Source organism: Podarcis cretensis (genome assembly GCF_951804945.1).
Source record: "Podarcis cretensis genome assembly, chromosome: 5".
Lineage (NCBI taxonomy): Eukaryota > Metazoa > Chordata > Lepidosauria > Squamata > Lacertidae > Podarcis > Podarcis cretensis.
Window position 1 is genome coordinate 14,370,722 of NC_137174.1, and position 27,480 is coordinate 14,398,201.

At 39.2% G+C, this 27,480-nt stretch overlaps 1 protein-coding gene across 8 annotated transcripts in view; it reads right to left on the reverse strand.

The window, feature by feature from the left end:
* The window catches only part of GBF1 (golgi brefeldin A resistant guanine nucleotide exchange factor 1), an 87,607-nt gene that overhangs the window by 56,207 nt on the left and 3,920 nt on the right, over positions 1 to 27,480 (reverse strand). For all 8 annotated transcript variants that reach the window (XM_079975059.1, XM_079975060.1, XM_079975058.1 and 5 more), the window contains exons 2-3: positions 26,093 to 26,198; positions 24,070 to 24,136 (exon numbers count right to left, since the gene is read on the reverse strand). In XM_079975059.1, coding sequence (XP_079831185.1) covers positions 24,070 to 24,136; positions 26,093 to 26,198 — 173 coding nt within the window. The remainder of the gene's footprint in view (positions 1 to 24,069; positions 24,137 to 26,092; positions 26,199 to 27,480) is intronic.

Sequence of the window (27,480 nt, forward strand, 5' to 3'; positions counted from 1 at the left end):
GTGATTACTAACACCCAGCATGGGTTTCTCAAAAACAAGTCATGCCAGACTAATCTCATTTATTTTTTTGAGAGAGTTACAAGACTGGTGGCTCAGGGGAACGCTATGGACGTAGTGTATATTGATTTCAGTAAGGCTTTTGACAAAGTCCCTCATGATATTCTTGCAGAGAAGCTGGTAAAATGTGGGAAGGACAAGGTAGCTGTTAGGTGGCTTTGTAGCTGGTTGACTGAGTGCTCACTAACGGTTCTTCTTCATTCTGGAAAAAAGTGACAAGTGGGATGCCACAGGGTTCTGTCCTGGGACCACTGTTTATTAATTTAAAATCTTAGGACTCTTCCTCAGGGCAACTATAGAAGCAAAATGTATATACAATCCATTAGCGAAACAATTTATAATCTTAAGAACTAAGCAGAGTATCATAAAATAAACATTTAAGTATAAAATGTAGCCTGAATAATGGGGGAAACTAAGAAACCTAATTTTTTCAACATTTATTTAACTTATTCCGATTTTTCTTGAAGAACAATAAAGCAATCCTGTAACCTGCAAGCTACATAGTGTTCAAGAGGACTTATTCCCAGGTATGTGTGCATAGGACTGTTCATAGAATCATAGAATAGTAGAGTTGGAATGGACCATGGGGGTCATCTAGTCCAATCAGCTGCAATGCAGAAATCTTTTGCCCCATGTGGGGCTTGAACCCACAACCCCTAGATTAAGAGTATTATGCTCTACCAAGTGAGCTAGATTTGATAAAGCTTAGAGTAAAAATCCTGGATAAAAAAACCGCAAAAAGGCTCAGTAGTTTTATTTTGCCAGATAAAAAGGTGGCATAGGCAATGTTCTCATATATGGGATTATCACTGCAGTTGCAGTGTAGTAATAATTTATTGTTATTTATACCCCGCTCATCTGGCTGGGTTTCTCCAGCCACTAGTGGCAGATCCCAATCGAATATTAAAAACACAATACAACATTAAACATTAAAAACTTCCATAACAGGGCTGCCTTCAGATGCCTTTTAAAAGTAGGATAGTTGCTTATTTCCTTGACATCTGAGTGGTCTCACAGAATAATTATTAATGGACTGCAATACATTTTGCATTTATAGTTGCTAGAGAGAGAATCAGAAAGATTGAAATGCTTTGGACTAACATATCGCCCTTCCTACACCTTTGTAGTCTCCCCTATCTCTATTTGTTCTAATCCATCATGTCCCTATGGGAACATACCTCCAGATTTTCCATGATGTTGTTCTCCAACTTTGTCACTATGAACTTCTCCAAAAGTAACTCACAGCTAATACACAAATTCTGCTTTTTATATATTTTATCAGTCTATACACCAAATGGTCTATGAACAGAATGTGTGAACTGGGAATTAATGTTCAATTGGTTCAAAACAACATTACAGGAAGCCACATAAAACCTTGATTCCTCAGAATGTTGTCCGTGTTTAAACACAGAAGTCTCTCCACCTATGGAGTGGAACTGAGCTCAGTGGAACTTACTGTACTGTTAGTTTCCAAATTATTAGGTTATTGAAACAATTTGAATAGTTTCACTTTAACATCCCAACACACTCTCAATCGGCAAAGTCACTGCATTATCATAATATGCAAGTATTATGGGGGAAATCAAGTTTATGATTCACTGGGGGACTAAGAAGTGTTAATTTCAAGGAATAAGAAGAGTTTTTTAGTCTTCTGTGTACTATATAAATATAGGCATGTGTATAGAAGAATTGTTTCTGTGTATGGAGCAAAATTTGCCTTCCCATACAGCACTTTAGAGATGAAGCAGTTTTGCATGCTGCTGTATCCACAGTCCATTCTGTACACACAAGGTCAGTCACATCCAGCGGGGATTGCATCAGACTCCTGGAATGCTGAAGTCCACATATTTGCCATTCAGCATGAAAACTGCTTTTCAAGTTCAATCAGCTATAAATGTTGCTTTGTTTTAATTTTCCACTGAACTTCCTGGAACCTATTATCAGACTGCCAGGGATGTATATTTAGCAATGGCAACATGGCCTTTTTGCCATTGCTCCACTGCTAATGTCACCTCCAATAAACAGAAACACATAACCTACCCAACAAAATACACTTGATTTCTGACAGTTGTTTACAGCAGATACTTCAAAGCCATTGAAGAAGAGTATGTCCAATACTCTATTTTGTACTCTGCAATCCACAAGAAGGAAAATCTTTAGGCCTCATGAACTTCCCATGTCCACAAGCTGAGAAATAATTCCTCTCCACTTCTAAAAATCAGTTCCCAACCCTTGTTTTCGTTCAGAGATTAAACAGATGTTCCACAGAATACCTGCCTTCACTGCAGGTACTCTGCCATAACAAAGAAGACCAGTTCATTTCCCAGGATTCAGGAGTTACAGAATGACAGACAGGGAAAAAATGCCAAACTGAAATCATGATAACAGTTTTCTCTTCTGCATATATTGTCAAGGAAGGTACTAAAGCAGTTGTAATGGAAAATCAAATTTAGAAACTTAGAATGGTGCCCCAGACAAAATCCAGAAAACACTTCAGAAAATAAGTTACTTGCAATGACATGTTAAAAACAGCCTCCCATGTAGTATCAATTCTACACAGGGTTACAAATATGTCGCTCAGAAATGTTTCTGAAGGTCATTTATTACTGTATGGCATGGGAACTACTGTTGGAAAAAGTGTTCCAGATCTGAAAATAATAAACTGATTTGGACATACTGTACACCCAAATGATATTGTGGCTCAGCCTACTAGAGATAGCAGAATTTCCAGTGCAAGTTTAACTGGCCACCCAAGAAAGATGAACGCAGGAAGATGGAAGAACAAATATTCATTTTTTTCCTCCTTCAAATGGAGGCTGGGGAACAAAATAGTCCGAAATATGGGGAGACAATATTTAATAATATTTCCATTGTAAAAAGTGCTATAACTAAATCCTGCTACATAATCTAATAGTCTTATTTTTAATATCTGCTTTGTTGTTCAATTGTATTTTAGTTTTGTACATGTGAGTGATATTTTTATTATCATTATTTCAGAGTGTTATATCTTGAGTTCGGGATTCATGAATCTAAGCTGTAGGAAATAACAGTTAATTGGCATTTCCAGAAATGTGACCTCTTATTCCAATTATATCATTAATCTCTCACTTTTTGACCAACAGTCCTCACGGTGACTTAACCGCTAATAAATATGACTAACAGTAATTGAACACAAAATAATACAATTCAATGATAAATCAATTATAGCAACAACAGAGTACAACATAGTTCATCAAAATTAATTGCATAGAACTCAAGGCTCAAAGGCCAGGTAAAGCAGCAAGTTTTTCACTATCTCCCTAAAGGAATCAATGGTACAGATCTGGGGACACCACCCAAGAGACAATATATTTCTTGCAGGTTATAACATTTCCTCAAAAGGTGGTAACACAAATAAGAGACCCTCTGAACTATATTTCAATGCATAGGAATAAATAATGTTAATGCTACTGGAACATGCAATACATGAGCCAGTCCAAGATTACAAGGAAAAGAACATTTCATAGGGTAAAGCAAAATAACAAGTCAAACAACTTTTATTTGTTAAAAATCCTTAACATACTGAAATTGGGTCGTCCCCCCCTTTTAAAAATGACTCATATGACTATATTGCAAAAATGTAGCACTAGGCTAAATATAAAGTACTTAAATTAAAAACATTTCATTTATTACACATCAATCTGTGGTCATTTGCTAACTTTTTTAGCAATTTACACAGAAAATAGTACTCTGTAAGACAAGGAATGTAACAGCAGTGAGGCTACTTGCTTAATGTGCAGAACATCCTAGATTCAATGCCTGGTAGCTTCTGTTAAAGGATCTCAGGTAGGAGTACTGGGAAATACCTCTCTGCATGAGACCCTGGAAAGCTGCCAACAATGTACCAGGCTAGATGAGCCAATTATCTCCCTAGCTTCATATGTGTGGTATACAAGTTATTTCAGTTTTCCTGAAACAGTGATTACAAATATATCCCAGTCCTGGAGATGGCAATATAAACCAGTACATCAGCTTAAGAGTAAAGAGCAGCAATAATTTTTAAAATCATGTGCTGGCCACATGACCAGGAAAGCTATCTGTGGACAAACACCGGCTTCCTCCGCCTAAAGCAAGATGAGTGCTGCACCCCATAGTCACCTTTGACTGGACTTAACCATCCTGGGTTCCTTTACCTTTTAATGTTTAAAACACACTATATTAAGAATTAGTTGAGTTATCAATCTGAAACAGAAGTGGTCTATAAGCAATTTTCCACTCATATTGGGCTTTTGGAGAGAGGACTTTCACATCCTTTTCAATGTTTATTTTTGAGTTAGCCATTATTTAACTCCCTCACAGAAATGGAGAATCAATTTTAACTGGATACTGAACTGTAATACTAGGAATTCTTAAGTAATTGGATATGCATTGTGACTTGTTAATATTACCTCTGTAAATATGTTTGAATTTAAAAGAAATCAAACATATTTAATAAACATACACTGAAAAGAGTATCAGTGTTTGCAAGTGACCACAATTAGTACTACAAAGGAGCAATACAATTATTGGTCGACATGAAGAAATTGCACAAAATTGCTAATCAAATCTAGACTCTGTATTTGTAGTTTTCTTCATTCTCCTCATCGCTACCAATACAATTGTTCCATTTTATTTCTGCAGTTGTTTGTCCTGTAACAGCTGCAAAAATCAGAGCAGGCAAATTCAAAATGCACCACAGTGACACCTTCCGACCGAACATGACTGTTCACTTGTATAGTTACAATTACAGCTCATGATCTTCAGAACTTCATTGTTTCAGCCCTCCTGATCCTCTAAAAGTTTCTGGTAACTTATTTGCTGAGACCTCTGGTTTGGTGGTGGTGTTACTGAACACCACGTCAGTCCATAGTAAGACCACGCTCACCTAAAACTTGATTGTGGATGAAGGGGCTGACAAAGCATGCATTACCAAGACATGGATGGGTAAGCTGGGTGGGCCTCACCTAATTCAGCTCTGTAGGTACTCAGTACAGCAACAGCAAACAGGTGTTGCTATTCTCCAAGGAAGCACCATCTCCTTTACCACAAAAGCTTTTGATCTTGGAGTGGGTTTAAAGGGGTTGGACTGGAGAGACAGACTGGGGATGCTGCATGTCTATCGACCACCCAATGGCACCCTTGACCAACCTGGGGAAGGGGATACTGAAGTATTCAAGGACCCACTGTGTCCAACTGGTTGCACATTTTGAGGATAAAACTGATCAACTTTGGAGTTACTTTGAATCTACAGTTATAGCAATCCAGATTAAGTACCTAATGCAATCAGCTAATGTGAACAAGGTCCTTGCGGCTATATGCCCAACCATATGCCCTCTTGATCTCCGGAGTGGTTTGTTTTGGGAGTACCCTTAATGCTGTGACTCTATTTGCTGTGACTATTTGTAGTGTCTAACACATGGAAATTCAACCAATATTCATACAATGTAAATTACAAATCTGTCAACATAATCTTGTATTGCATCTTGTGATGGACAATAGATAATCCAAAAGACCACATATCTATCTGTAATGGTAACTGTGATGCTTGAACAGAATTTTCAGCTGCAAATTCTTTTTTTAATACTGACTTTAGTGACAAAAGTGGTATGAGAATTGCAAAGGCAATAATGATAGTAGTGATACCAACTCATATGTAAAACTGTTTCTGAGGTCCATATCTTACGTCATCATAAAGCACATAACCCTGGAATAATGAGGTTGCTGTTAAAACACATAGCAATCCAAACGAACACATTGTATTCATTGTTACGGCATTTCTACTTAATGGTTCAGTGAAGCCTTCAGGCAAACTGCTTTTGTTCCCCCAAAACCTACTAACCAGTGCATCATCTATGTTTACTTTTTCTTGGCAGATTTTTACTAAAGATGATGCTTAGCATAGCACCAGGTGGACAATAATCAGGATTCATGGGGTCATGGATTCATGAGTACGGTATATCCACTCTCTATTGGCTGATCAGACTAAAAACAAGTATGTGGTTCCCACCAATGTGTATATGTTGTGACATTCTTGTTGAGTCCACATCACATAAACGTCATTTCTATAAACTTGTCTGATCAAACATCATTCCATACATCTGGCTGGTGGCACAATATGTATTTCTCTTGCCTTGTCTTCAATGGTGATAGTCACTCCTTTCCCCTCTTAAGTAATACAGTGTATATGGAGCATAATGCCACAAAAAATAAGAGATCAGCAATGGAAATTCTCCTTTCATTTATTCTCTCACAAAACATAAATAAGCTTGATGTGATTTGCCAATTCAAGTTTCTGATATGATTGCGCAGCTGCCAGACTTTCATAGCACTCAACATCCATAAGGAATGCTGTTACAGTGAGTTTCCTGCAATCAGCAGAGTTGGGCTAGATTACATTTGAGATTCTTTCCAACTTTATAATTATAATGTGCCTTTCAAAATTTCAACACCATTCTCAAAACTTTTATGTTCTGAGAAATCTTCTTGCCAAACATGAGGTTTATTCTACCAAGTGCAACTTACATCCAAAAAGCTAATCCACATGTGTCCCTCTACCCTATTGTACCCCAATAATTTAGTTTGTCCCCCACCATATGTATCAGTTGCTGGCCAGCATCTCCTCTTCCCTCAAACAGAAAAGGACAGAGAAGCGAAAAACACTGTTGTTGGGAGTGTGCTTGCATGAAATAAAAGTTCTGGAACATTTCAAGGTGGACCCTGAAAAAATGGAATCACCACACAGCCCCTAGTTATGAGGAGTGTGAATGCTGAACCACGCCACTTCTACTAAGTAGTATCTTTTTGCAAGATATAGGGAACAGAAAATGATAGCAGTTTTAATATTTGTGCTGCACTATCAATATTTAGGTAATTAATCCATTTAGGTGTGGTTTATTTTCTCTCACATATGTTAGAAGGCTACAAGCACATCCTCCATATACCCCAAATCCTACAATTAGAGCCTGGAGAGTGGGATATTCCTGTGTCTTGCAATAACATATTTGGTTATTTTCTGGCTTTGATGAGTGCCATCTTGAACACATCAATTTTCCCAAGGGTGGTATGATATTATTTGAGTCAAACTCAACTGATGCAATATATTAAAAGCACTGCAAACCAGTATTAGCTGCTAAACTAAAAGGTGCCAAAGATTCCATTGTAAAGCAAAAGGTTTGACCACAATTTTTGATATTTTAATGTATTTGTACCTCTTGCAGAAACTCTAATATTGTTACAAAACAAAAATCTGGAAAAATTAGAGCTGCAACATTTGGTTGACTAGTTATTTTAATCTATCAAAACATTTTAATCCAATTAAAAGTGTCCCAAATTAATAAAAAAAAATTTAATGATTAAAATTATTTTCAATTGATGTACTTATAGAAACTTCCCATAGTAAATAAAATCTGTATTTTCTTATCATCTGTGTTCCATTATTATTATTTATTATTATTATAAGTAGATTGATGTAACTGTTTTGATTGTTATATTGCGTATTTTTATATTTGACAAAGCGTATTGTATAATTTATTAATAATTATAATCACCGCCGCCACCACCATCTTAGAAGAGGTAGCCCCACCTGTGTGAATGTCTCTCCTAAACTGATACTTGCTGCAATATTTCTAGTTACAGGTAGGTAGCCGTGTTGGTCTGCCGTAGTCGAAATTCCTTTCGTAGTCGAATTCCTTCCAGTAGCACCTTAGAGACCAACTAAGTTTGTTATTGGTATGAGCTTTTGTGTGCATGTGTATGCACATCATCTAAATGCAAGCAGGCTTTTTCCTCTGCATATTTAACCAATTAAAAATAATACAATTCGACAACTTAAGTATATTTAATTGAGTGCCAGCCCTAATAAAAACCCACACACGAGATTAGCAAAAGAACATAAAAACAGATTAAAAGCAATCAGATACAGCTCTATTTAGCAACAGTACTACATCGAAGTCCTCCTGAAAAAGTGGCCTTACAGCCTTTGCTGAACACCTGAAAAGATGTGCATCTTCTCCTGGGTTGCTATTTCATGACCAGTTACTGAGAATGGCATACTTCTTCCAGAGATCATCCTCATCTCCTGCAATGATGATGCATGAAGATGTTAAATGCCAGGGGGGTTGAGAGCCAGCGTGTCAGAAGTTGTGGCAATGTCACACACAGCATTTAAGGAAGAATTCATCTCTAAAAAAATTATATCTGCAACCACATATGGTAGGCTAACAAGTACGCTGCTAGTTTTTGCAGAACACTTCTAGTAACTTCAAACGGTGGATGCCAACACAGTGGCACCAAACTCAGAAAAGTTTTCTATCAGTATTCTGTTGCAGTTTTGTCCATCTGCAGTCAGACAGAAGTTAATGCACTCCACACCACTGCAGAACTGCTGAGCCTAGTCCCCTTTTCTCTCTCCTCGAGTACACCATGGGATATCAGCCAATGAAACAAAACAAAAAAAGAAAATAGTTGATCCTAATCATTTCCGACACCTGATCAGAATAAAGAAACACAAAGAGGCCTGGTACTGTGTGCTTGTTTAACTTTGTGAGGCTCAGGACTCCTCACAGAAACCCATTTAGTTATTTGCCACATTCCATTCAACATATCACATGACTGGATTACTAACAGTTCCTGAAGGTTAGTTTAATCAGCAGTTATATACTACAGTCATTTTCTGGGCAAAAAAAAAAAGTTTAAATTAAATGTATGAATGACAACTATTAAACCACTGCTGACTTGCAAATATACTGCTATGGAGATCCTACTTGATTCTTGCAAAAAGCTAAATATTTTCATTAAACTTGTAGGGATGACAACTTTTATTAACTCAAATAATTTTTGTTCCCACTCATAGAGAATGAAATGTATGTATATAATTTTACATAGTCACAATGTGGCACTACATGCCCACAGGCCATTTCTGTTTCTGTGATTATTATTATCTGAGAAACTCTCAGAAGCTTTGTTAATTAAGTGGTATATAAATACCCTAATAAACAAAATACCGCTAGTAATATGTTTGCCTGCCTTCAATTTCTACATGAAATTATTGGGCGAGGTCATATGGATATTAGGACTGGGAGTAATCAGAATGTGAAAAAAAATCAGATGGCAATGAGAGAGAGCTTAGTATCTTGGGGAGGAAATACCGTATTGTGGTCGGACCACAATACAGTAAAGATGGAAATGAAAACAACAACAGCTGGCTCTTTCAGATGGAGAATGAATGACACCCTATTTAAAGATCCAGAGGTGTACCAAAAGGCCCAAAAGACTTTGAAGGACTATTTTGAGATAAATCTAAGGACAGAAGTGGAGAAACGAGTGATCTGGGACGCAAGCAAGGCCGTGATGAGGGGTTTCTTGATACAGCAGAATTCCTTGAAAAGGAGGAAACAACAGGAGAAGAAAGATAAAATTTTGGAAAAGATAAAAGACAGTGAAAAGAAACTGAGATCCAACCCAAAGTCACATGAGATCTTGAGACAAATCAAATTGTATCAGAAGCAATATATGGAATTGATGAACCAGGAGATTGAATGGAAAATTAAACGAATGAGACAAAAGACATTTGAATCGGCAGATAAATGTGGGAAACTCCTGTCATGGCAATTGAAGAAGAGACTGAAATTGAACACAGTTACAAGTTTGGAGGTAGATGGAAAGAATATTTCGAAACCAAATGAGATCAGCAACTGCTTTCAGAGCTATTTCAGAAGATTGTATGCACAAGGGCCGGAAAACGAAAGAGACATTGAAGAATTTCTTAAGAAATATGGATTACAAAAAATTTCGCAACAAAGTATGGCGTTTTTAAATGAGAAAATAACTGAACAAGAAATTGAGGGTGCCATTCAAAACATGCAACTGGGGAAATCTCCAGGGCCAGATGGACTAACCTCCAGATATTACAAAGCCTTGAAAGACTGGATAATTCAGCCACTTAAGGAGGTTTGCAACGAGATATTAGAGGGGAAAAGGGCACCTGAGACGTGGAAAGAAGCCTTCATCACACTTATACCAAAGACTGAGGTTGATAAAAAACAGATCAAGAACTACCGCCCTATATCACTACTTAATGTGGATTACAAAATTTTTGCAGACATTTTGGCAAAAAGACTAAAGAAGGTGCTGGTGGAGGAGATTCATAAAGACCAGGCAGGCTTTCTCCCGGGTAGGCATATATCTACTAATGTAAGGAATATAATTGACATTATAGAAATGCTGACAGTGAACATTAATACGAAGGCAGTTTTAATTTTTGTGGACGCGGAGAAAGCCTTTGACAATATATCTTGGAAATTTATGAAAAAGAATCTCCATGGGATGGGGGTAGGCCAAAGGTTTGAAAATGGTATAAGTGCAATTTATTCTGAGCAAAAGGCGAAGTTAATTGTAAATAATGTGGTTATGGATGAACTACCTATAGAAAAAGGGACACGTCAGGGGTGCCCAATATCCCCATTACTTTTTATATCGGTCCTGGAGGTCCTGTTAAATATGATTAGGGGAGATCAGCTAGTAAAAGGGATTCAGGTCGGAGCCAGACATTACAAATTAAAGGCTTTTGCAGATGACTTAGTACTGACCTTGCAAGAGCCAGACACTAGTACCAAAAGAGCTTTGGAATTAATTCAAGTATTTGGCCAGGTCGCAGGATTTAAGTTGAATAAACAAAAAACCAAGGTATTGGAAAAGAACTTAACAAATGTTGAAAGGGAAAGATTCCAAGAGGAAACTGGGTTAGTGGTGGCAAAGAGTGTAAAATACCTGGGGATTAACATGACATCTAAGAATGTGAACTTATTTAAGGACAACTATGACAAGTGCTGGACTGAGATAAAGAAAGATTTAGAAATATGGTCAAACCTGAAGCTTTCCTTGTTAGGTCGAATTGCTGTGATTAAAATGAATGTATTGCCTAGAATGTTATTTTTGTTTCAGACATTACAAATTGTTGATAAACTGGACTGTTTCAAGAAGTGGCAGAAAGACATATCTAAATTTGTCTGGCAGGGCAAAAAGCCCAGAATTAAGTTCAAGATACTTACCGATTCTAAAGAAAGAGGGGGGTTTGCCCTGCCGGACTTAAGACTTTACTATGAATCGGCAGCTTTCTGCTGGTTAAAAGATTGGCTACTTCTTGAAAATGCAGACATTCTAGATTTGGAAGGATTTGACAATAATTTTGGTTGGCATGCATATATCTGGTATGACAAGGTTAAAGTGTATAAGGGTTTCAAAAATCATATTGTCAGGAAAGCACTATATAATGTATGGATACGGTATAAAGATTTACTGGAAAACAGAACTCCCAGGTGGCTTTCACCTATGGAGGCTAAGGAAGTAAAGAAACTTAATATGACAACCAATTGGCCGAAATACTCTGAGATTTTAGAACAAGAAGGTGGTGAATTTAAATTACAAAGTTATGAGAAAATAAAGTCCAAGGTACAAGATTGGCTCCATTATTTTCAAATAATGGAGGCTTTCAAACAAGACAGGAAAATTGGTTTCCAGGTGGAGAAATCGAAATTGGAAACAGAATTGTTAGAACCCAATACTAAGAATTTATCAAGAATGTACAACTTGCTGTTGAAGTGGAATACAATAGATGAGACAGTGAAGTCTGCTATGGTTAAATGGGCACAGGACATAGGTCATGACATTATGTTTGCTGACTGGGAGCAGTTATGGACCACAGGTATTAAATTTACGGCATGCAATGCCTTACGAGAAAACATTATGAAAATGATTTATAGGTGGTACATGACCCCAGTCAAGCTTGCGAAGATTTATCATTTGCCCAATAACAAATGCTGGAAATGTAAAGAGACTGAGGGTACCTTTTTCCACCTTTGGTGGACCTGCCCAAAGATTAAGGCCTTCTGGGAAATGATTTATAATGAAATTAAGAAAGTGCTTAAGTGCACCTTTAATAAGAAACCAGAGGCATTTCTCTTGGGTATGGTCGGCCAGTTGGTGCCGAAGAAGGATAAGAATTTCTTTTTGTACGCTACTACGGCAGCAAGGATTCTTCTAGCAAGGATTCTTCCAAGGTGAGAACGGCACCTTGTTTTAGAGCGGGAAAACAAGAGGGGGAAAATTCTCCCCCTCTCTGCGCAGCGCCTCCTGCCGCTTCGCTGAAGAGGTGCTGGGCAGAGAGGGGGAGAATTTTTTTTCTTATTCTCCCCCCTCTAAAACAAGGTGCGTCCTATTGTCCGGTGCATCCTATGGTGCGAAAAATACAGTAACAGTTCAAATTGCCTGGGGGCAATTATGAAGCAAGACAAGAGGGAAGCACTATTCTGGGAGGAACAGGATCATCTGACAGAGGTATACTGAAGGGCTCACACCTCCTCAGAAGGAGTAGGTTCACAGCTTGGGGTACCCCTGGATGCAGCTGCATGACTAGATGGCTCAGGCAGCACCTTTGACCAACCAGCAACAAGGACTGCCTTATACCAACTTATTCCAGCACACCAGCTGTGTTCGTTCCTGAAGGAGGCATGACCAGTCATTCACTTATCAGTCACTACCAAGTTAGACTACTGTAATGTACTTTACATGGCACTCCCCTTGAAGAAAGTCCAGGAACTTCAAGAGATCTAGAATGCAGTCAACAGGGTTTTATCTGGAACTAGCATATCAAATCACATTTTGCCAATTCTTCACCAGCTGTGCTGGTTGCCAGACTGTTTCCAGGCACAATTCAAGATGCTGGTTTTGACCTTTAAAGGTTTAAAATGGCCTGGGACAGGGGTCTGCAACCTTTAAGACAAAAAGAGCCACTTGGACCAGTTTCCGAAGAAAAAAAAACTGGGAGCCGCAAAACTCGCCATTATAAAAATAACTTTTTTGTCACTTTTTTATTATTTCTTTGTTTGACCTCTCAGAATTACTCCTCCTCATAGAAATAAACGTTAAATTAACAAGTTACATTTTTGTGTGTGTGTGTTCTTCACTCCCCTTCAAAACAGTGACCAGCGTACATGCCCCCTTTCAATGCAGTGACCAGCGTACATGCCCCCTTTCAATGCAGTGACCAGCGTACATGCCCCCTTTCAATGCAGTGACCAGCGTACATGCCCCCTTTCAATGCAGTGACCAGCGCACATGCCCCCTTTCAATGCAGTGACCAGCGTACATGCCCCCTTTCAATGCAGTGACCAGCGTACATGCCCCCTTTCAATGCAGTGACCAGCGTACATGCCCCTTACAATGTAGCGGGCAGGCGGGTGGGAAGGTGACGTCGGGACAGTGCGTGACTAACGCACGCACTGCCCCCATGCGACGTCACAGCCAGTGCAGCGCCCGCCACAGTGGGGAGTGTCAGGGCGCACAATGCGCCTCCTCCCCTCGCTAGTATCCGCCCCGGAGCCGCGGCAAAGGTGTAAAAGAGCCACATGCGGCTCCGGAGCCGCGGGTTGCAGACCCCTGCCCTGGGACCAAGCTATTTCAGACTTCACTTCCTCCCATATGGACTTTCTTAAGAAAAAGTTCAATTTCTGAGGTCCTTCTTTCTTTTCCCCTTCTGCTACAGGTGTACAAGAGATAGGGCCTTTTTCGGTTTGGGAACTTGGGGTGTGGAACTGCCACCCAAAAGAGATAAGCATACAAATGCCTACTACTAAGCAGGCTTTGATTACTATTCTTTTCCAGTACACTTTTTCATGATATTGCCTCTGAAATGCGCTTAGGCTAGAAACATTAACCCCACTATGTCAGAATCCCTGGAAACAATCAATCAGGTTCTTTATCCACAGCAGTGACCAGAGATGGAATGATCATTGGGAGGAGTGCAAAAAGAAGAAATGCCGTGGTACACCTGCATCAACACAACTGGACACCTTCATCTGCCTCAGCAGCAACTAAACACATCTCTCCCATATAGGTCTCTACAGTCACAGCAGGTGCTGTAACTCACCAACAGTTTGTCTTCATCCCTGAAGATGCACTCTTCTATTGTCTCCCAAGATAGATGGATGCCGACAACCAAAATTCTACTGCTGCTTCTAATATTCGTAATAGTTTCGTCTTTATAAATGATTTGATACAGCAGTTAACTGTATTTAATGGTAAAGTACCTTGAATATATTTTTGAAAGATAGAATACAAATAATATAAATTAAATGACACAACATACTATCCAAAGAAATATGAGCATATTAATATTCTCATGGGAAGATTGCACTGGGTGATCCCACACCATTCCGGGGTGACAATTTCATTATTTATTTATAAAAAATATATATATACCACTTAAATCTCTAAACAGTTTACAAAAAGAATAATATAACAATGAAAATGCAAACAACATTCAATATAATCACTTTTTAAAAAATAGAAACATAACTGTACTGTATAACACAAATAAAACTTAGATGTGTACAATACAAATATTAAAAATATAAGAGTTCAGGAAAGCTTACGGGGAGTAGGGAATACATGTTTTTACGAAGCATTTAAAAGTCAATACTGTCTCTGCCTCATGAACTACCCAATGGAAGGCATTCCAGAGGGTGGGTTCCATCTCCAGGAAGGTCAGATTCTATAGTGTCACTAATTAAAAATCTTCTGGTCATGAAATGACCAATACAGTCTCCTCAGAAGATTGTAAAGAATGGTTTATATAGGGGGCACAGTCTGCAATGTATCCTGATACCAAATTATTAGGGTGTTCAATGGCAACCAGAAATCATTGAACTTGACTCATTAACTAATATGTAGCCAAATTTTTAAACACTACTGTACTAGGCATAAAGCTAAATATCTCACTAAGCAATCTAGAGTCTGGGGTGATTAACATAGGTACAGACAACAGAGTTCTTTTCCAGTACTATATGATTTATAATACATTATCTAGGAATACAGTATCTGTCTATCTTATAATGCTCAGATGCATTACAAATCAAACCTTTAACTAAGAAGTTATTCTCCAACTCAGAATGTTTAAAGAAATAAGTCTATTTTTATCCAAATCCCAGATAAGATTTGCTCAGGAGGAGAGAGACCAAGCTTCAAGCCATCACCCAGCTGAGGATCAAACAGAGGCAAGTTTCTTCTGTACTTCTGCTGGGTTGGCAGCCTTCTTTAGAGTTCACCTGTTCCTGCTCTATGTTCAGCCTCCATTCCTGGAGCTGGTCATAGTCAGAGGCTTTGTAAAAGGAATGAGTGTGGGAAGATACTTAAAGAGATGGCTAGAGTCCCTTTGAGTGTTAAACAACTGAAAACATCCCTACAATTTATTTATTATTTTATGTTTGTTGTTTTGAGGGAGGGCAGGTTAAAATGTTTATAAACACACACACACACACACACACACACACACACACACACGATAGCCCAGTTCATGAACTGAGATCTGCCTCTGGTGAGACTACTCCACAGGTAAAGACCATGCTGGTGAGAAGCACAAGAGTGAGAGCATCTGAATCCTTCTTTAAATGATATTCTGATTTTAGAAGAACTGATATGAACAAGTTAGTCCTCACTAGAACATTCCTTGGCTATCTGATTTAGAATTAAAATTCAGAGGTGCATTCAATGTGAAACTGAGTGTTTTGCTGTACCTAACCTGTAATGAGCTCTGCCTGCCTCTGAATACCAAGGTTATTTCCACTCACTAAACACCAATACGTGTATGAATAAAAATGAAAGGATTTATCTAAATCTTGTTAATGCACACAGATGTTAAAAAGTGACCTTTACAACAGAAAAGGAAGGGAAGAAGAGGTGGATTTAAAGCTTTAAAGAAGAAGCAGCAGCAGGTGCCTTATGTACAAGTCATCTTTCACACACAAAAATGTAGATTCCAGGTCCAAGCAAAATATGAACATTCCATTCAGGTAGAAAAAAAGGCCCTTTTAAAAAAAGTATGGCAGGGTGGAGGAGAGGGAGGACCTTTGCAAAGAGGAAGATGGGAATAAGAATAGAGGGAGGTTGAGGGTCCCCTGAAGTTTGGTGCTAGCCCTGCCTTGCCGTGAAAAAACATTTTGTTACAATCTCAAGTCAATGTTTTCCACCCATTTTCTATTAATCTTCTTCTGTACATGCATGCACATTCCACACAGCATGATATCTTCCTCTCGTTTTCTTCATCACTGCAGATCTCTGGACCGCTCTCTGCTATCCAACATTTTCTCTCCACCCTATAACACTCTGTTTTCTTTTCCAGGACTCCATTGCATGTTCACTTTGCACTATCATGTTATTTCACCCCCATCTCGGTTACGTCTACACCCAGACTCATTTCTCAGCAATCTTCTCTATCGTTCTTTTGTTCTCCCCGCACCTCCACAGGTTTTTCCTGCACCCCAATTTCTTATCCCCCTTTTTCTTCCTCCACACCACCAATCTCTGTATCTCTGTCTCAGCTACTTCTTTCCTTATTCTCACAGACCTCTCTGCACTGGTTCCTCCACTCCCAGGTATCTCTGCAAACCATATTACTTCACCCCGAAGTCTCTGAATCCCAGATACAGGAATCTCTCACATCCCTTTTTATTCCTTAAGCCGTTCATTTTTGCTTAGACCCACCCATGTGACTACATTACAGTTCTCATAGGCAGAAACAAAACTATGCCCTACTTGTCCTTAGGTTTTCTAAAAAGTTGTTTGCCATTCAGAATCATTTTCAATCGAAATAGTCTGAGTGGAGGGAACTAGCAGTGTTATCATCCTCAGGAAACATTTCCATTATATGGATAGAGGTCCTATTGTTTATAGTCGCCATAAACAGTGATTAAAAGATAGACTGTAGCAAATGCAACAGCCTCTTGCCAACTTCTATATTGGAAGTCCCAGAAGGGTAAGAAATTGTTTCTCAGTTAAAAAGACAAAGCTTCCTTTCCCAGAACAATTTGTCTCTTGAACTGACAGCCACCCACTCCTGCTATTGACCCAACCCAACTTGGTCAGTTGCATATTTCCAGCTGTACTTAAGGCACATGTTCCTGCCAATCATCCTGGACACAGGGAAAATCAAGAGAATGCCCAGGAGGACAGGGGGGCAGGGAGAGAGAAATAGTTGTGCTTTTCATTCAGGATTCCTTTGCTGTTCACCTTTAGCAGGAAAGAGAGAGAAAAGCCTTCTTTTTTTATCATTGTCTGCACTGGATTGGATTTCAAATTGTTTCCACATAAAAAGTGTTATGAATTTTTAAAATTTCTAATAATTGTTTTTTATATGTGAAATTGTTTCTATTGCTGATGTTTTATTGTAACACTGCTTCAAGATAATTTACGGGAAGCAACCCATAAATGGAATTAAATAAATAAATAAAATTTATTTGGGAAGCAGTTGTGTGATTTCAGAAGCCTTTCATCAAATAGTGGCCTAATACCAAGACCTGAAGAACAAAATACATTAAATGTGCCATTAGAAAACTACCACATTTTTTGCTCTATAAGACTCACTTTTTCCCTCCTAAAAAGCATGGGGAAATGTTGTGTGCGTCTTATGGAGTGAATGCAGGCTGTGCAGCTATCCCAGAAGCCAGAACAGCAAGAGGGATCACTGCTTTCACTGTGCAGTGATCCCTCTTGTTGTTGTGGATTCTGAGATTCAAAATATTTTTTTTCTTGTTTTCCTCCTCCAAAAACTAGGTTTGTCTTATGCTCTGGTGCGTCTTATAGAGCGAAAAATACAGTAACTAGCTGCTCTTGCAAATACTAATCCCTTACAGCTTTTGGGTTTCAAGAGGCTCAAAGTCAAGCACTGTTATCTTTACAGATGTGGACTAAAGCTGGGGAAGAAGGGCCTAAAACGGAATTTCTATGGAAATTCTCCCTTCCTGTATGAGAGGATTCCCCTGAATCAGACTGATCTGAATCAGAGAGATCAACCAAGAAGTTAAAACACCACTTGGCCTGTGCCTGGAGGACTTGGGATGGCCTGAAAACCTGCAAGGACAAGAATGGGACACCCAGGACTCCATCATGCCCAATTCAAGGTGCTGGTCTATCAAGCCCTAAACAACTCAGGGAAGGGCCATAACTCAGTATATCATCAAACTTTGTATGCAGAAGATCCTGGGTTCAACCCCAGGCATCTCCAGTTAAATCCTGGGAGAGATTCCTTGTCAGAAACCCTGGAGAGCTACTGCCAGTCAGAGTAAAAAAATACTGAACTAGATGGACCATCGTATAAGGCAGCTTCCTCTGTTTCAGGGCCCAAGCATCTGCAGGAGTGCCACCTCCAATACCAGCCAACTGGATCCTTAAAATTGGGTAGGGCACTCCTCATAGCCCCAAGGATTCATGGTGACCAGACTCATAGAAAACTCTTTTGCAAATTTCCCACTGGAAATGTGTCTGTCCCCTTCATTATTGGGATTTAGACATCAACCAAATACATTTGTTTACCCAGGTCTTTATAATCCGTTAAGTTAATGTTTGCCTTGAACAGCAGTGGATGGGTTGTGTTTTTAATTACTGTCAAGTTATGAATGTTTTAGTTTTGCTTTTGTTTTAATTACTGATATAATTTTGTTGCTTATCCTTTTTTTGTACATCGTCTGAGGAGGGTGATTCCTAAGCTCAATAAATAAATGATTTTATTTTTTTAAAGTGGGCATTCAAACCAATACCAGGAAGAGACAAATGAGACCGATGCAAAGACCAAAAGGTAGAAGGAACACACAATAATCACAGGAACCACACATCTTTCTGGGCCTCTAGCACCAATTCCAAGCTGCTTCACCACCTGACAGTACCGAGTTCCATGCTGTTACTACCTTGTCACTACCAGAGCTCAACAACAGCAAAAAGTGGCCACACTCTTCTGAGGCCTTATCAGGTAGAAATGGCAATTGTGGGGCAAATCAAAAAGTAGAGATAGACAGATTAGTCTATTTCTCGTCTGTGTCCGTGTTCAGCCATAAGCCCATTCTTTCCCATTTCTGCATCATTCTGCAAACTTTCACCCACAAAAAAATCATATTTTAATATACATTTAACCTAAAATATGCATTTTGAATGCATTTTAATATAAAATAAATGTTTGTCCACATTTAAATATGCATTTTAATACATTCTTTTGAGCTGATTAACTATATCTAACATTTGGAAAAGTGGAAAAACCAAAGGAAAACAGCATTGCAATCCACATATTAGGTCAGCTCACTTAAAAATAAGAGCTGAAGAAAAATGATCAAAGATCACCTCAAAGCACTTATTCAGCACTCTCTGCTTAGTTCCTAAAAGACTGGCAGAGACAAGCCAAAGGGCAGGAAAAGAAAACCAGGCTTTCTGCTCTTCCACTGAGGTTTTTTTTAACTGCCTCTAAACAACAATAAAGCATCTACTGCTGAGGCAGTGAAACATCTGAGGACTGAGACTGCTGAAAGAGAGCCTTCAGAAAGATATTTGGAATAGTCTGCTTCCTACTGGTCAAGACAGAGCATTACCCATTGCAGAAAATGCACTTAATTGGCTCTAGTAACAGAGAGATGTAACATTATCACATAATATTTCTTCTGAACTAAACCCCAAATGTTTTTGTATTTATAAAACCTATAAACAGAATCTAGATAATTTATAACCTGTCAGGATTTTCACCATGCTTAATACCTCTTGCCTTACTTTTTAAGTTTCAGTTTTTTGGACCACAGGACCAGTTTTTATATTCAGAAAAATACGAGATTGAAACCTTCCTTTTCACACATAAAAGAGCAAGTCTGTTGCTAATGTGATTGTGCTGCAGAAATGCTGCACAAGAATGACTTCTGGGTGGAACTGGGTCCAAGGAACAAACGCCCTGGAGAGTTTATATTACAAGGCAGCAGCAAGCATTTCTGTTCCAGCAAAAACTACTTCACTTCTGAAGTGAACAGGCCTGGCAAACTAACATGCTTGCCTTGTCCGAGCACAGCCATGCATACTAACGGTTTTAGCAAAGCCTTCAAACACACATTGCAGGCAGGCACTCTGAGGGGGTGAACAGTGCCTTCCAATAATTTCTCTTCATTCCTTCTTCATTCCCTCACACAAGCACATGGCAATTTCAGTAGTTGTGATCTAAAGATTCACTTTTTAAAATTTATGTTTTTAATTTGTATCCCACTTCTGTGGCCTTGCAGTTAGAATTAAAATGTGGTCCTCTGTGGCCTTGCAGTTAGAATTAAAACGGAAATATGACACATTGGAAATGGAAAGATGAAGATTTTTGTTCTAAATCTGAAGTCTGCCTCTCTCATGTTCACTTATATGATTGAAGTCTGGACTCTGGCACAGACTGTTTCAGCCTGTGTCCTGACCCTTTTTCCAGCCAAAGTCTTGCTTGTGGCTGTGCCAACAATGTATTTGGGTCTCAAGATGCTGTTTGTAAATGCCAGGTCAGTCCATATTAAGATCTGCCTCACCCACAATTTAATCAGGGTTAAGGATGCCGACCTGGCATATACAATCAAGACCTGGGTGAGGAGCAAGTCAGGGGGTTAGTTTCTCCCAGCTATGCCCACCTTGGTACTTGGTCCAGCACAGGAGTAGACACCAAAGCACCTGATCTGCATGGCAAACCTAGTATGTCTTGCCTTTTAAAAATATTTGCTGCCCATGCTCCACACAATGGCAAGTACTTTGAGCTCACAACAGATAACAGCACACTTTTTATTCACTATTTTATTAAAATATTACTAATATCCCACCATTCACCCCTAGTCCACTACAGGATTTGTAAGGTCATCCTCACCTAATTGAGGCTCACTAATTGCCACAGTGATTCAGAGTCAACATTAATATTACCTTCCTCTGTTTACTTTCTCCTGCCCAAAGGCTAAATAATTAAGGATTGGTGCAAAATGAAATGCAAAGGTCACTAAATCTTTAACCATTTGGGTTTGAAGAAGTTACAGGTATGTCAGCTTAAAAAAGAAATGCTTTTGTATACATTTTCATTCCCAGTCTTTCCTTAGATTGCATAGACTGCCCATTATTTCAAGCATTCTGCAGCTCAGCCTTGTCATTGGAAAAGAGATATGCAGCTGAGTCCAAATGAGTCTGGTAGGATAGTTCTCTCTCTCACTCTCTCTCTCTCTCACACACACACACACACAGGTTTTATGGAAAGGAAGACAGACTGCTCTTTTTACCTAGGGAACCTGGGGACCTGTAGATGTTGTTCGACTCACAACTCTCATCATCCCCAGCCAGGATGGCCAATGGTCAGGGATGATGGGAACTACAGTACAGCGACATGTGGAGGGTAAAGGGTTAAGAAGTGTTGCCCCAAAGACTGGTCATTCATTTCAGATTGCAAGTAAATTGACCAAAGACAAACAGTAAATAGGTGCCAGTTTGGACAAGAAGAATTATGCCTTTCTTTGGACAATTAAAATCTGTGAAACGGCACTAGCCATGACAAGCTCCTATGTAAGTGTATCATGATCTTATTTTATGTTCTTTCATAATCCCAAATATTTTCCCACATAAACTTTTTAATTTAATTTAAATTTATTTTTTTTAAAAAAAATAATTTAAAAAAGGAAAGTTTTTAAGCCAGGTAAGTTGTTTAAAAGTTTTCTTCTTTTTTCAAAATTTGTATTATGTATCAATAGGAAGGTTACTTATGTTTCTAAACCAATCTGCAAGTAGCCAATGTGAGATATCACTCAACTATTGTTTTATTGGCCACCACATCTTCCTGCACCAAAAATTAAAAGAAACAGTGTTATATAGACAAGGATAGGGCTAAAAGATGCTCTCTACTTGCACCTTCACTTTGTACAGGTAAGAAACTAAAGCCAAGATAAAAACAAAAATCCAAAGCCACAAGGTATTGAATCTATAGGTGAGTGAGGATACTCACACTGTATTCCTAGGCTAGGTTGGCTCTATGGTATACCTTCTTTCCCAAATCAGGGCACCCCATACATCATTCCTAAACAGTTAAATAAGCAAAGACTCCAAGGAGAACAAAGGTACTCTACTGCAACATGCCTAACATTTACATTGCCCCTCTCTGCTCATTAAACAGATTTTGTTTAAATAATGAACAAACTGTATTACAGACTCCAATGAGAATTCCAAAATTATAAGTCAACTGATAAAGCTCAGAGGAGATGGAAGAGAATGGGAGGGAGAGAAGAGCAATATTGACTAATATAAAGGGCGCAGCTTGAGAAAGGATATTCCTGCCACACCTGATCAAACATAGTCCACAGAGGGGAGAAGAAAAGAGGAACACGAGAAGAAATGAGACAAGGCAGTTGGAAATTTGCATCCAGCACAGATTAAAACAAACTCAGTAGGGACTGAGGAAATACAGAATATATATTACTATAAATGCAAAACTGTTCTAAAAGCTAACTCAAATGTCAAAGATTACTGCTTGAATAAATTTGAATATGAAAGTCATTGCTTCTGTAACTTAATGAAGAAATGTTCAAACCGAATTCAAGTAAGAGTTGAACTCTGCCCCTGTGTTGCCTCTTGAAAGTGGAGGTCTCTGACAATAGCACAACATGCCATCAGGGCCCACCAATACCCTGCCTAGGATCAAGTCTGTTCCCAAGAACACCTAGGAAGGATTTCCAGTCAGTGCTACGTGACAGAATTAACCCACACACAGGAGACATGAAGGCTGGCATGGTCTTTTCACAAGTGATATGAATATCAGGAAACTTAACTACTGATTCCACAAATGCACATTAGTCCAATGTATGCATCATGGCAGAAAGTCTAAACCAAAACTCTGAGTATTTTCCCAGCACAAAGTATGAAAGAGTCATCTAGATTATAATCAGGAGATTTGTGAAGAAAATATTTTATCATCCCTCAGCCCCAAACCATACAGCTGGCACGCACACACAACATTACCAGCCCCCTCCAATCTTCTGGCATCACTTTCCTCCTGCGTGCTTGTATGTCATTAGTTTGGCTATTGTAACATCCACAACTGAAGACGGAAGAAAGCATGGTCAGGGAAATGGAGGGCAAGACATTCTGTTTCTAACCAATGAAAATCAAGTGCCAAAACATTCTACTCCAATTTTATTTTACGAATTCAAATGAATTTGCACAGCTAAATTTTAGGTATCTAGGGTGTAGGGTTGTGGTTATTCAGCGAATGTGGAAAGGTATTCTGTACCACACGGGAGGTAGCCCCTATCAGCTTAAAAGCATGTGCAATCCTAACAGCCACCTCATAAGGTAGGTCAGCATTATCTCCCAATTGCATACCAGGAGGAGAGAATGAAGCATTTACTGCCTGTCCAATGCCATTGATGCATTCATGCATGAGTTAAGATTTAAACTTGGTACATTATTGAGGCAAGAACTCACATGCCATTCCCAACAAAATAGCATAAAGGGTAGTGTCTAATTAGTTTGGTTTAGTAATTTATACCCCACTTTTCCATATACAAAATAGTCACGGTGGCTCAAAATAGATTAAACAATACTATTACAAAGAAACACAACAAAATGGATCAAACAAAAGCAGATCTCAAGAGGCACAAAGTTAGACACTTTCTGAAAGGATACATATACAGATGGTGCCCAGACTATAGAACAACCTTGCTAGGTTAGGTTGGAAACACAAGAGACAAGGTCTTCTCAATGATGGCACCACAGCTATAAAGCTCTCTACTCAATGAAGTGCACTTGAGCCCATCAGTGCAGGATCTTAAAAAAATACATCTTCCAAGCTACATTTCATTATTTTTGGCTATGTGATTATGAGCTGTTTTTCACTTTTAAATCATAAAACTTTGACAGACCTACAAAACCTAGATGCTCTTTCATTATAATACCACCTAATATGTCTCCCTTCATTTATGTATTGACCCTATTATGTACACTGCACTGTGAAAGCATGGTTTGAAAGTCAACCTAGATTCCACAGTCTTGGTGCCAGCTGTGAATGCAATGCTGTTCTGTACTGATACATAATCCATATCCCTATTTTTAAAAAAATAAATCTGCCTCTGAAGAATTTAGGAATGTGCCTTGATCCTCTACATACCCAATATTAACTTTAAAACATCAACAACTTACCAGTTATGTTATTCAGCACTTCTTTCAAAACACTGAAGCTGTGCAAAAGAGGATCACGGTCTTCATCCTAAACACATGAAAAGGTTGTTACTAAGTAGGAACTGGACTAAGTTAAAACTTCCTCACTAAGAGGAAGAAAATATTTATATCATCTTTCAATGAGCACTTAAAGAGATCATTATTCAAAGAAGCCCCGAGGTCTCTCCCAGTCATGTGCAAGAGGGGAAAAATTGGGGCTCACTCAGCTGGGGGGCAGGAGCCTTCCCGCACCCCAGAAGACATGCAAACAAGCTGCGTTGTCCCCAGTCCGCCAGGCACTGGGGTGAAAGTGTCTCAGCTCCCGCAGTGAGAGCTGCAACAGTTTCATCCCCCGCCTTGTTGGCTGAGGCCAATGCAGCTAGTTATTTCAACATCATGGTGTATCGCCAGATTGCGATGTTTGGCTGGTGATGCATGACAATGTTGAAAACCTGACATCACCCAGCCCTACTAGTAATACATGGTCATTGACTGCTGGGAATGAGTGTTTCAGCATGTTGCCTCGTGCTCCGGCCAGCTTGCTAGCCCACCACCTGTTGTGCCAGTTCAACAGTAGCAGCACCGGCATGCCACCCCATTCCCACCAAGCTGCTAATCCAGCTCGACTGCATTGTGCAAATGGGTGTTAGGAGGAAGGTCACAGAGGTAGCACGCAGTTCCTTTGCCAAAAGGATTTCAGCTGCTACACACGATGCATCTATATCCAGGTCAGCAGGGATGTGGGTGAGTATGCAGAACAACCCTATGTAGGCCTGCTCAGAAGTCCCACTGGGTTCAGTGGGACTTACTCCTTGATAAGTATGCATAGATTCACAGCAGCCTTAAGAAATGAATGGAATAAGTAGTATGAATGGCTAAACACAGTTGTGAGTAACCTGTGGCCCACCTCCAGTTGATGGACTATCATAGCTTTCCCTCCCTGTTGCCCTCTGGATGTTGCTGGACTACAACCCCCATCATACCTGACCACTGCCCATGCTGGCTGGGGCCGATGGGATCTGTAGTCCAACAACATACTCCGTATCCCTAGACTATCTCAAATGGGATGTTCATTTGAGTTTCACATTGGGTAGCAAAATGTACTGGAATTGCCAATTGCCACAGCAGAAGGTTATAAAGCTGGGGAGGAATTTGTATACTTTAATTATTTCTTTACAATATTCTCTGAACTTTACTTCATACTCAGAGGCACTTTGTCTTTAAATTATTGTCTCTCAATTCTTAAACTGCTCCTATCAGAAGTTTAAAGCTTTGATCAGAAGTATTACATCACATGGGTGTGTGCATTTTTAAAGCTTTTGAGAGAAAGCATTTTAGACAGGCTCTGAAAGACAATGTTCAAGGCACCAGGATTTGAGAACAGAAAGTGACAACCCTTTATTCCAGTTCAAAGGTGTGGAAAGACTGTACCAACCCCTCCAACAACACAGAATTTAACAATCAATCCCGAAGGGGGTAGCGATACTGCCAGGAGGGTGTTTAGTGCTACAAGAGTCTACATGAAATAAAAAAGACCTAAGAAGTCTGTGGAACCTTAAAGACTAACACATTTGTTTCTACATAAACTTTTTGTAAGCAGGATCTTGTTTTATCAGATGCATGAACTATGCAAATAGTAGGTATTATATGAATGGGTGTATAAAAATGTAGCACCCATAATACTACTTTGCACAATTCTAGTGCTCAGAGAGCATCTTTGTGATCCTAACAACCCTGTAATTTAGACCAGCATTATTATCCCAATATGTGGGTGCAGTAGAGTGGGCTCACAATATCCTGTTGGTACCCCGTCCCAGAGTTCAGCACTTTTCAGTCTCTTATACAATAGATGCCACACTCCAAATTATTTTGTTAACTAGAATTAGACAAATGGAAGATCAAAGCTGCCTACAGAAACATATAGCAAATAACTATTTCAATTTCTCATATATGTTTGATATTAGACAGATTCAAGATTCACTTCATGCAACACTCAGCAGCTTACCAAATGTGTATGAGTACTCCATCTTGCACTGCGTTTTATGGCTCCTACTACTGTATTGATTTCGCCTTGAATAATATAAATGTTCTTATCCACAATCCTGACAGACCTAGGAATGAGAAACTAAATTAGTACCCATTCAAATACAAAAAAATAACATTATTATTCCATACCAGGAAAAGAAATTTGAAAGTATGTCCCAGAATCTACCCTTTGGATGCCAAAAATGATAGAAATATTTCATGAAATGAGAAATAGTTAAATTATCTTGGTGCGTTCTGTTTTATATGTTTTTATTAATAGCTATTCCACCCTATATTTTAGCTCACAGAGAGACCCCAAGGCAGCTCACAAATCAGGACACAACATTTTTATGTTAGTTTCTCAAGACACTGAACCCATCAAACCAAAAGGTTTAATCAGAGTCAAGCCTTCCTTCCTTCTTTCACTTGCTTTGGGGAAATGAGGGTCAGCATGTACAATAAATATAGAGTTTCACTATTTCTTTTAAGATACCGTACAACTTTTAGCACTTCAAAAGCAAGAAAACCCTAAAAAGCCACTATAAACCTGGGGGGAAAGGACTCATGACTTCACAGTCTAGACCCAGCAAACCACAGATTGTGCTAAGTAAACCACAACAGGAAAGATATGGGTTAGTACTTGGCATACAACTAATCTGACAATCAACTGAGCACTGTAAAAAGAAAAAAGAGGGAGTAAAGCCTGCCAGTGGTTAACAGCCCGGAAGCAAAGGAGCAGAAATGCACACAGAAGTGAGAAACAATCCAAGTAGTACATCTGTGCAGCAGTGTAGTATTTGGAAAAGCACAGATATATCTACCAATCTGGGAAGCAGCCAAAAGCACACCCTGCCCATTAGAATAGGCCTCCCTCCCCAATTTCTAGGGTACATTTCCATACCACTTGGTGGGCATCTCACTGATAAAGTCACAGAGATGGGCTACCATGGAAGAGGACTAAAGGAAAAAGGGGTAGAAGGCAGAAGATTGAGATAAGTAGAATGTGATGAATGGATCACTGCATGAGAGTGGTGTAGTGCCAACCACCTTGAAAGAGGCAGTGGTACAGCCCCTACTTTAAAAGCCCAATCTGGATCCTGAGATTCCTCATTACTGCTGCTGATCACAAATGCTCCCTTCAGGGACAAGGTGCTTGTGCAGGGGTGGGGTGGGGTAATGGCCTCGCTTCAGAAACACTTGGAGGAAACCAATTATCTAGACCCATTTTAGACAGGGTTCCAGACCAAGCTTTCGGACTGAATCAGCTTTAGTTGTTCTGATGGATGTCCTTTACTAGGAAACAGACAAAGGGAGAGTAAGTAACCCTGTTACTCTAGCTGGATATTTCTGCAGATTTTGACAGCGTTG